Genomic DNA, 11,478 nt, shown 5'->3' on the forward strand with positions numbered 1-11,478 from the left:
TTTATTGAAGGGGTTTTTATTGTGGAGGCATATCTGTGTTGTTCTCCCAGTCTGATCTTCGCCCGAGGCATTAGTTATCGGTGCTTGCTCCCCTGACCGTCGACCTCCTAATGTGGAACATAGAGACAGCAGGGTCAGAGTTTATACGTCCCGTACCCCCCCCGCTCAGCGATGTCCGCACCAGCCTCGCCGTTCTATCGCCCCACACTTGGCCACTTGGATACACCTGGATAGGACAGGTTTGGGGGGATATGGACCAAATGCAGGCAGGTGGGACTAGTGCAGCTGGGACATCCTACCTTCTATCCTTGTCCCGCCCCCTCCCCTGACATCAAGTCTGAAGAAGGGTCTCGACCCGAAAAAAGTCGCCCATTCCTTCTCCCCAGAGATGCTGCCTGTCCCGCTGAGTTACTCCAGCATTTTGTAGCTGGGGCATGTTGGCCGGTGTGGGCAAGTTGGGCCGACAGGCCTGTTTCCACACTGTATCACGCTATGACAATATATATATGTGTATTTGTGAGTATGTGCATATATATCTTTTGTTTATTATATTGCCTGCAGTGTACTATGTTTACACATTCTGTTGTGCTGCTGCAAGTATGAATGTTGTTGTTCTATCTGGGACATATGACAATAAAACACTTGCCTCTTGACTATAACTGAGATGGCCTCTCAGGGTGGTGGCACAGTGTTGAGGCAGTCATGTCTCTGACTCTGTGATCCAGTGAGCCAGGTTCGATTCCAACCACTGCTGTCAACTCGAGCTTAAAGATACTGAGTCTGGAGGTGGTTGAGAGGGCGGCACTGTGAGGCAGCAGCTCTACCCGCTGCACCACTGTCCCCTCCCAAATTTGACTCCAATTTAATGCTAAAACCACCCCCCCCCCTCCCCCCCATTGGAAAGGGCCATGTCGGGAACGGGTGTCAGGGGTTATGGGAGAAGGCAGAAAAATGGGAATAGGAGGCAGAGATTGAATGGAGGAATGGGCCGAATGGCCCAATTCTACTCCGATAACCTGTGAGATCCAAGTGCATGGAACTGCAGATGCTGGTTTAAACCGAAGATAGACCACAACATGCTGGAGTAACTCAGAGGGACAGGCAGCATCTCTGGAGAGAAGGAATGGGTGACGTTTCGGGTTATAACCTGAGGAAGGGTCTCGACCCGGAACATCACCCATTCCTTCTCTCCAGAGATGCTGCCTGTCCCGCTGAGTTACTCCAGCATTTTGTGTGTCTATCTTAGATCCAACATGGTCATCTAACCATTCACCAACGGCCCAAGGTCTAACACTTCCCCCATTGTAATGCAGTCACCTTGAAGGCCTCCCAGGTGGTGATTTCACTGAAGAGGGCGTTGCCGGGGCAACTGGTCGCCCTGTATTGCCGATGTCCCTGGATGGCGTAGTCGCTGGTGATCTTGCCACCCGCCACGGCACATCTGGTGAAGCTGTCCCTCACCAGTGCCAGCGCCGTCGGCTCGGGCAGCTCCGAGCTGTAGTTGCCGATGAAGCCCACGCCGTAGCCCTTGGAGTTCTGGCCTTTGGTGTGGGCCCCCAACCAGTGCCAGCCGCGGCCCTCGTACATGTATCCGTCCGAACCCACCAGAAAGCTGCAGACACCAGGGGAACAGCCAATGATGCCCCACCATCACCACTCCCCCTCTCTCTCAACATCACTTCCTTCCATCTCCTTGTCATCTCCCACCATGATCTACCCATCTGTCCCTCCCTCCCTCCCTCCCTCCCTCCCTCCCTCCCTCCCTCCCTCCCTCCCTCCCTCCCTCCCTCCCTCCTCCTTCCCTCCCTTCCTCCCTCCCTCCATCCTTCTCTCCTTCTTCCCTCCTTCCCTCCCTCCCTCCCTCCCTTCCCTCCCTCCCTTCCTCCCTTCCTCCCTCCCTCCATGCTTTTCTCCTTCCTCCCTCCTTCGCTCCCTCCTTCCCTCCCTCCCTACCTTCTTCCCTTCCTCCCTCCCTCCCTTCCTCCCTCCCTCCATCCTTCTCTCCTTCCTCCCTCCTTCCCTCCCTCCTTCCCTCCTTCCCTCCCTCCCTCCCTTCCTCCCTCCCTCCTTCTCTCCTTCCCTCCCCCCCTCCCCCCTCCCTCCCTCCTTCCCTTCTTCCCTCCATCCTTCCCTTCACCCTTCCCTCCTCCCTCCCTCCTTCTCTCCTTCCTTCTCTCCCTCCTTCCTTCCCTCCTTCCCTCCCTCCCTCCCTCCTTCTCTCCTTCCTTCTCTCCTTCATTCCTTCCCTTCCTTCCTTCCCCCCCTCCCTCCCTCCCTGGTCACTATGTACTAGATGGGCCGAAGGGCCTGTATCCACGCTGTATCTCTAATCTAAACTAAACAAGGAGGCCCAGCCACGTACCTGTATCCAATGTCATTCCATTGCCGGTCATCCTGATGGAAGTTCTGGATGCTCCTCATGTTCGCGGCACAATCTGGGAAGTTAGTGCAAGGCTGGCTGGGCGTGTAGGTGTGGTGGATGTAAACAAAGTGCAGAGGCAGCGCCAGCTGTATGGGCTCACCCTTGAAGGGACGGGCACCCCACATACACCGAGGGATAATGGCCGGGCAGTCTGTGGGGAATGATACAAATAGAGTACACACACAACTCCCACACAAACCAACCTCCCTTCCATCGACTCCATCTACACCTCACGTTGCCCCGGCAAGGCCAGCAGCATAATCGAGGACCAGTTGCACCCTGGCCACTCCCTCTTCTCCCCTCTCCCATCGGGCAAAAGGTACAGAAGTGTGTAAACGCACACCTCCAGATTCAGGGCCAGTTTCTTCCCGGCTGTTATCAGGCAACTGAGGCTTTCCACTTACACCTAGATACACGTGGCAATAAACTAAACAGACACAAAGTGCTGGAGTAAATCAGGCAGCACCTCTGGGGAACGTGGATAGGCAACGTTTTGTGTCAGCACCCTTCTCACGTCTGAAGAAAGGTCCTAACTTGCAGTGTTGTTGGTCAGGGGGAGCGCAGTGGCTCAAGTGATAGAGTAGCTGCCTCACAGCGCCAGAGACCCGGCTTTGATTCTGACTACAGGTGCTGTCTGTACGGAGTTTGTACGTTCTCCCTGTGACCGTGTGGGGTTTTCTCCGGGAGCTCCGGTTTCCTCCCACACTCCAAAGACGTACAGGTTTGTAGGTTAATTGGCTTTTGTAAAATTGGCCCCAGTGTGTAAGATAGTGCTAGTGTACGGGATGATCGGTGGTTGGGGAGGGCCAAAGGGCCTGTTTCCCTGCTCTAAGCCAGGGGTGGGCAATCTTGTTCAGCATAGGGGCCGGGACGCATGTCTGTGAGCGGATGGCGGGCCATATCTATCAGGTGTACACATGGATCCCGCCCCGGGTGGAAGGCACCAAATCACGTATTCACATCGATCTCTCCCCTTCGAGGATGCCCCCGTAGCACTGGCCCCTAGTTATGGGCGCTCACCAACATGACGCACCTATGGACTATTGCCTTGGCTCTGTCCTGAAGGTGGTGGCTCAAATACTCACACTCACTCGTCCTCCTTGCGTCGTTGAGTCACTGCGTCTGGGCACCGCGGTCACGGGCCCGGGAGTTGCCGGAAGTTTGCCGGCCGGATGATTTTGGGTTAAGGGCCACATTCGGCCCAGGGGCCGCAGGCTGCCGACCCCTGCTCTAAACTAAACTAAACTGAAATTCGATAGTGACCTTACCGAGATAATTCTGGTGAAAGAGTTTGACCCCTTGCTCACATATCTTCCTGAAGGTGTTGCGTTCGAGGTCCCCGAGCACTGAATTGTTCCGTAACTGGTCGTAGAGGGAAATGGCGCCCAGGACTTGACCGGTGAAGTTGCCGAGGTCAAAGGTGGCCTTAAAGTTCATTCTCCGTGACCTGGCCTTGAGTGGCAGTAGGCCGGGAGCCTGGCTGTAGTAGTCCCTCAGCAGGGCGCTGAGTCTGGGCAGTGGGGGAGGGTGCTGGGCAAGGTGATCTCCCAGGATGAAGCCATCCATGCCGCCGTTGACCAAAGCGCTGGTGGCCAAGGTCCAGGGGCCAGTCCTGGTGAAAACCCGTGGCAGGTCCACATCATCCCAGCAGCCGTCAGATGCCAGCATTTCCTGGTTCTTGTTCGCCTGGTGGGCCAGGAATGCCAGGCCCAGATCCTTGGCCAATGTCAGGGCACACAAGCTGTCCACCGGAGCCCAGAGATCTGCATCGGCACCAGACCTGGGTGACCTCACCTCCCTCTTCAGCCCAGCTTCCACGCCTGCCACCAGGTTGCCCATGGCCACCGTTGTCCCATCCGGGGTGAGGACCACCCCTCTCTCGACCAGGCGGCCCACCTCGTGGTTCATCACCTCCCGGAGGATGCTCTCCTTGGCCTGAGACAGGAGCCCCGACAGGTCCACGGGTGCCGGGACCTCCCCCAGCAGAAGGCGACGGAAATCCTGATCAGAGGTTTGAAGGCTGCGTAGAATGGCTGTAACGTTGAGAATTGTCATCCCGGTATCCTGGCCTTCCAGCTCCTCAATGATGCTGAGAACATTACTCAGGTGGTAGGTCGGGGTGGCTAAGAAGAGAACAGAGGTATTCAGCAGGGGAGGGAATACCCAGCGCCCAGTCATGTTGCCGTGCAGAGTAATCAGAGTTAAACCCCTGTCCCACGGTACGAGTTCATTCCAAGAGCTCTCCCGAGTTTGCCCTGATTCGAACTCGGAGATTTACGGTAATGGCCGCTCATCGGTACTCGGGGCTCTCGTGGACATTTTTCAACATGTTGAAAAATCTTCACGTGTCTTCCCGTGCTTACCTGCCGTTAGCGAGTCTTCCCGAGTACCTGCCGTTAGCGTTACGAGCCGCCAAGAAACGTCCCCGAGCTCCGGCGTACCCGCTACGTCCATTCTCCGTGCTTACCACGAATTTGATTTTTTTAAACTCGGGAGAGTTCTTGGAATGAACTCGTACCGTGGGACAGGGCTATTAGACACAAAATGCTGGAGCAACTCAGCGGGCCAGACAGCATCTCTGGAGAGAAGGCCCATTGTGTATTATGTTTACATATTCTGTTGTGCTGCAGTAAGTAAAGGGGCTGTCCCACTGTATGAGGTGACTCAAGAGTTCTCCCGAGTTTCCCCGGATTCGAACTCGGAGAATTACGGTAATAGCCGCTCGTAATGGGCTCCCTTGGACATTTTTCAACATGTTGAAAAATCTTCACGAGCTTGCCCCGCTTCCTGAGTACCTTCCGTTAGCGTTACGAGCCGCTAAGAGACGCCCCGAGCTCCGCGTACCCGCTACGTACATTCTACGTGCTTACGAGTTTGATTTTATTTTAAACTCGGGAGAGCTCTTGAATTACCTCGTACAGTGGGACAGCCCCTTAAGAATTTATTTGTCCCATCCGGGACATATGACAATAAAACTCTCTTGACTCCTGACTCTTGGGTAACGTTTCTGGTCGAGACCCTTCTTCTCTGCAACATTAAACCTCCTTTCATTTTTCACCCGAACAGTGAAGGAGACAGGACTGGAACAGGCTGTGTTGAACGTGATGCCAAGATAATCTAATCTCCTCTGCGTGTACATGATATATATCCCTCCACTCCCTGCATATCCATGCACCTATCCAATAGCCTGTCAAACGCCACTGTTGCTTCTGCCTTCACTACCACTCCTGGCTTAGTGTAGTTTAGTATAGTTTAGTTTAGAGATGCAGCATGGGAAAAGGCCCTTCGGCCCATCGAATCCACGCCAATCATTGATCACCTGTATACTAGTTCTATGTTATCCCACTTTTGCAACCTACGCATCTTTCTATTTATTTCTTTATTTGTTTATTTTTTGAATTGTATTTTTATTAGAAGCAATGTACAGTGGTATAAACCATGGAATATAATATAATACATTTTGTGTACAACTTCTTGTTTTAAATTTAACAATATAAAATTAATAGACACAAGAAAAGAAGAGGAGATTAAGGATAGTAGTGATGTGTAGTTAACAATTAGTAATTTGTGGATAGATAGAGAGAAAGAGCCCGTAGAAATGTAGAAAAAAAGAGAAGGCCCGGAAAGGAAGAGCAAAAAAAAGAAATGTATAAAGATAAATAAAGGCGAGAAAAGAAGAGAATAAAAAAGGAAGAGAGAAAGCAGAACAGAACAGAAAAGGGATATACCTACTCCATGTCTTTCCACACCCCACACCTAGTTCTGAAATGGTTAATTACCAGAGTTATGTTGCACCATATTATACTTGTAATAGATCGATGAAAGGAGACCATATTTTTAAGAATTGTTCTGATTTTCTTGCTAGAACGAATCTCACATCTTCCATATGTAACATTTCAGACATGTTTGTGATCCACATTTTAAGCGTTGGGGTCGGTGAATTTTTCCAAAATTTGAGTATATGTTTTTCACCAGGGGCAGTCTACAGAGGCTAATTAACCTACAAACCCGTTGGTCTTTGAGATGCAGGGGGCGAAACTGCAGCACCCGGGGAAAGCCCACGCGGTCACAGGGAGAACATGCAAACTCCCCGTACAGGCAGCACCCGAGGTCGGGATCGAACCCGGGTCTCTGCCGCTGTAAGGCAGCATCTCTACCAGCTGCACCACCGTGCCGCCCGGCAGCGCGTTCCGGAGACCTGTGTAGAAACGTGACCCGTACATCTGCTTTAAATGACGGTATCCTGACGAGCGGTAAACCGTGTACCACACACTGTGTCGAAAGCAAAGATCCTATAGCGGAGCAAGATAGACCACTCCTGCTAAATGCAATGGGCTGACGTGTAGTACGCAACGGAGCGGAACGTGGGCCTTTTTTTCATCCATTTCCCTAACCCGACCCGACCCGACCCGACCCGCAGTGTAATCAACGTTGCGGGGGAACAGTTTGTGTTAATAAATTATAATTCTGAAAATGAGGAGAAGATTTTTCCCAAATAACTTTTATTTTTACGAGGATGTTTCCGTAACCGGCTTCCGTCTCCGCGCTAGTATCTTTGCTCCGCTACGGGATCTTTGGTGCGGAGACGGAAGCCGGTTACGGAAATGGGGCCGAAAATTACCCATGGATCTGCCCATGACCGTACTATGTCTTTTTCGTCGAGTGGACTCTCTTGCTCGCTGTAGGATCTTTGTTCGAAAGCATGTGCCTTATTAAAACGCAGCTCGTTAAAATGAATCGTCACCAAAGCAGAGAGAAAACTCACTCACCGTAGCCGGACCAGAGCAGTGGGAACAGAAGCCAGAGGGAGAGAAAGCCTTGTGGAACTCCACCACTGCCCATCCTCACAGCTGACGACTGGAGCAGAAACCTTTGCTCTGCGTACTATTCAGTTAGAGAGTTTGTGCAACACTGCCCGAACTTCACGGCAACTGGCAAACAACTCACCACTTCATTACATTTTACTGCACTACCTTGTCATCCTGATTGGTGAACTCAATCTTATGTATTTACATCTCTTTGATAACTTTTTTTTACGGGATATTGATTATTGAGCGGTTCAGGCAAGGTTCATGTTTTAGTCGAAGGTAGACACAAAAAGCTGGAGTAACTCAGCGGGACAGGCAGCACCTCTGGAGAGGAGGAATGGGTGACATTTCGGGTCGAGACCCTTCTTCAGACTCAGTTTAGAGGGATGAAGGGGTATCTCATTGAAACTTTCCTAATAATGAAAGGCCTGGATAGAGTGGATGTTGAGAGGATGTTTCCACTAGTGGGAGAGTCTAGGACCAGAGGGCACAGCCTCAGAATAAAAGGACGTTCCTTTAGAACGGACATGAGGAGGAATTTCTTTAGTCAGAGGGTGATGAATCTAGGGAATTATTTGCCTCAGACGTCTGTGGAGGCCAAGTCAATGGGTATTTTTAAGGCGGAGATTGGCAGGTTCGTGGTGTCAGGGGTTATGGGGAGAAGGCAGGAGAATGGGGTTGAGAGGGAGAGATAGATCAGCCATGATTGAATGGTGGAGTAGACTTGATGGGCCGAATGGCCGAATTCTAAGTATTTATGAACTAACAGGCATTTTATCTCTTCATCTAATCCTAAAATGACTCTTTCTTCATTAAACCTCTTGAATCACACTAGTGTCCACCTGGGCTAATATCTCTGCCTGTGGCTGGGTGTCAAATTATTTTATTTAACTCATTCGTTGGTGTTTTTGGCCCCAGTCTAGGTGCTGTACGCATGAACATGCTGTGGCTGTAATCACACCTGCAGCCACAAGGTGGTGGTGCAGTGACAATTCACCAAACTTTCCCTGCTGCCTCTCTGCGCCGGGGACCCGGGTGCTGTCTTTGTGGAGTTTGCACATTCTCCCTGTGCGTTTTCTCCAGGTGCTCCGGTTTGCTCCCACATGCCAAAGAGACGTGCGGGTTTGTAGGTTAACTGGCCGCTGTATGATTGCCCCCTGGTGTGTAGGGAGTGGATGCAAAAGTGGGAGAACATCAAACTAGTGTGACCAAGGTGTGAACAATGGTCGGCATGGACACGGCGGGCCAAAGGGCCTGTTTCCATGCTGTATCTTTCAATCCATAAATAATCAAAGCTCGCATCCCTTGTACGTAGATGCAATCTCATAGTACAGTACAGCAGTACAGTATTGAACGAGCCCTTCGGCCCACAATGTTTGTGCTGAGCACTATGCCTGAGCACTTCTTCTTGCATATGTTGTAGGACAACTTCAAGTTCAAGTGAGTTTATTGTCATGTGTCCCTGTATAGGACAATGAAATTCTTGCTTTGCTTAAGCACACAGAAAATAGTAGGCATTTACTACAAAGATAAATGTGTCCATATACCATGATATAAATATATACACACATGAATAAATAAACTGGTAGTGCAAATAACAGAAAGTGGTTGCTAATAATCAGAGTTTTGTCCGAGCCAGGTTTAATAGCCTGATGGCTGTGGGGAAGTAGCTATTCCTGAACCTGGTTGTTGCAGTCTTCAGGCTCCTGTACCTTCTACCTGAAGGTAGCAGGGAGATGAGTGTGTGACCAGGATGGTGTGGGTCTTTGATGATACTGCCAGCCTTTTTGAGGCAGCGACTGCGATAAATCCCCTAGATGGAAGGAAGGTCAGAGCCGATGATGGACTGGGCAGTGTTTACTACTTTTTGTAGTCTTTTCCTCTCCAGGGCGCTCAAGTTGCCGAACCAAGCCACGATGCAACCGGTCAGCATGCCCCTGTAGAAGTTAGAGAGAGTCTTCCTTGACAATCCGACTCTCCGTAATCTTCTCAGGAAGTAGAGGCGCTGATGAGCTTTCTTGATAATTTGCTTGTTCTATTTGACCTTATGTGATTGTGCACGCCGGGTTGATTGCATTTGTCGAAAGAGGGCGGACCACGTGAAGGTTGCAATCTCCCACCCCATGTTAAACTGATTTTGCACTTTTTCTGCTTATTTATTGATGTGTGTGTGTATATATTTAGATAATGGTATATGGACACACTGATCTGCTCTGTAGTCATGCCTACTATATTCTGTTGTGCTGAAGCAAAGCAAGAATTTCATTGTCCTGTCTGGGACACACGACTATAAATTCTCTTGATGTTTTTAAGAAGGAACTGCAGATGCTGGAAAATCGAAGGTAGACAAAAGTGCTGGAGAAACTCAGCCTATTCTCAGAGAAACGTTGCCTATTTCCTTCGCTCCATAGATGCTGCTGCACCCGCTGAGTTTCTCCAGTACTTTTGTCTACCTTCAATAAAATCTCTTAGAAACATAGAAATTAGGTGCAGGAGTAGGCCATTCGGCCCTTCGAGCCTGCACCGCCATTCAATATGATCATGGCTGATCATCCAACTCAGTATCCCGTACCTGCCTTCTCTCCATACCCTCTGATCCCCTTAGCCACAAGGGCCACATCTAACTCCCTCTTAAATATAGCCAATGAACTGGCCTCGACTACCCTCTGTGGCAGAGAGTTCCAGAGATTCACCACTCTCTGTGTGAAAAAAGTTCTTCTCATCTCGGTTTTAAAGGATTTCCCCCTTATCCTTAAGCTGTGACCCCTTGTCCTGGACTTCCCCAACATCGGGAGCAATCTTCCTGCATCTAGCCTGTCCAACCCCTTAAGAATTTTATAAGTTTCTATAAGATCCCCTCTCAATCTCCTAAATTCTAGAGAGTATAAACCAAGTCTATCCAGTCTTTCTTCATAAGACAGTCCTGACATCCCAGAAATCAGTCTGGTGAACCTTCTCTGCACTCCCTCTAGGGCAATAATGTCCTTCCTCAGATTTGGAGACCAAAACTGTACGCAATTGACTTGACTTGACTTGACTTGGTGAGTTACTCCAGCACTTTGTGTCCATCTTATTGTATTGTGTCCACCATTATATTGCCTAATGAAGTAACTCCCTCCCTCTGTCTCACACATACACACAAACAGCCAGCAATTAAGGCACAAGTCATTTAATCAAAATTCACCAACAACTACTGTATACAAAGGCACTAGTGTGCCACCGACTGTGCGTGGCTCGGCTGGTTAAATCCTGGTGAAGAGATAAAGAAAATCGACTCTTAAAGACATATAAATCCTTCAAAAGAGGTAAACTGTTAAAGCTAGTGAGATCAATCATCTTCTATTAACTTCCACTGGCGTCAGTTTTGGCCAAGAGCCACCATTCCCCTTATACGCATTTTTTTTTTTTAGTTTGTACATCCCTTTCTTCTTCATCCATTGAAATAAAGTGGCTTTGACACAGTTAAACGTTAAACCTATGCTTCTGACCACGAAGGCTTTCCTTCCAACTAACTCCAGACCAAGTTGTCGAGGCCTTTTTTAAAAATCAACTTTCCAGTGTCAACAAAGTTAAAAAAAAAATTAAAAAATCAACAATTCCTATGAGTTTTTAATATTCCTTGTGGGAGAGACCACATTCGGCATTTGGAGATGCTTCTTCCGCTGGGGATGGGTTGCAGAAAGCAAAGTGCATTAAGCTCCCAGTTCTTGGTTGGAGTTAGCGCTCTCTCCCTTCAGCTCCACTGAACTATTCCTGTCTTAGAAGCAGCCATATGATCGCTGAGGGACATCCAGATACTCAAAACCAGGGCTCTTCCTTATATAACCGATAACATCATGAGGGAGGGGTGGACAGGGTGAATGTACAGTCTTCCACCAAGATTAGGGGAATCGAGAACCAAGGGACATGGTTTAAGGTGGTAAAGAGGGGTAGGAGTAAGGTTTATTAGGAACTAGAGGGGCAACTTTTTCCAAACACAGAGGGTGGTGGGTGCATGGAGCGAGCTGCAAGAGGAGGTAGTTGAGGCAGATATTATAACAGCATTTCAAAGACACTTGGGCGAGAACATATATGAAAGGTTTAGAGGGATATGGGCAAAACAGGGATTCAATTCGATGTGAGCATGTTAGTATTCTACAATCAAAAGCCCACACACTGAGACTATACCCTGAGGAGTGCCTTCTAATGGGAGCAAGAGAGAGACATGGCCAGTCTATCTCTGCCTCAACCGCCTCAGAACACTGGTCG

The 11,478-nt window shown here is 49.6% G+C and overlaps 1 protein-coding gene across 1 annotated transcript; it reads right to left on the reverse strand.

Moving 5' to 3' along the window:
* Positions 1-7,517, reverse strand: LOC116991954 (N-acetylmuramoyl-L-alanine amidase-like). The gene is made up of 5 exons (XM_033050965.1): positions 7,192-7,517; positions 3,691-4,545; positions 2,363-2,573; positions 1,318-1,612; positions 1-107 (listed from the first exon to the last, which is right to left on the reverse strand). The coding sequence occupies exons 1-5, from the start codon at positions 7,262-7,264 to the stop codon at positions 75-77; spliced, it is 1,467 nt and encodes a 488-aa protein (XP_032906856.1). The 5' UTR covers positions 7,265-7,517; the 3' UTR covers positions 1-74.
* Positions 7,518-11,478: the final 3,961 nt, after the last annotated feature.

The sequence above is a fragment of the Amblyraja radiata genome, chromosome 35 (assembly GCF_010909765.2).
Source record: "Amblyraja radiata isolate CabotCenter1 chromosome 35, sAmbRad1.1.pri, whole genome shotgun sequence".
NCBI classification, from domain to species: domain Eukaryota; kingdom Metazoa; phylum Chordata; class Chondrichthyes; order Rajiformes; family Rajidae; genus Amblyraja; species Amblyraja radiata.

Bases quoted from the DNA above. Each gene is read 5' to 3' on its own strand.
- LOC116991954 (XM_033050965.1), bottom strand. From the start codon at position 7,264: ATGGGCAGTGGTGGAGTTCCACAAGGCTTTCTCTCCCTCTGGCTTCTG. The intron at 2,574-3,690 runs GTAAGGTCACTA...CATTCCCCACAG, and splicing joins CTTTCACCAGAATTATCTCG to ACTGCCCGGCCATTATCCCT. The intron at 108-1,317 runs GTGACTGCATTA...GTTCCACATTAG, and splicing joins CCACCTGGGAGGCCTTCAAG to GAGGTCGACGGTCAGGGGAG.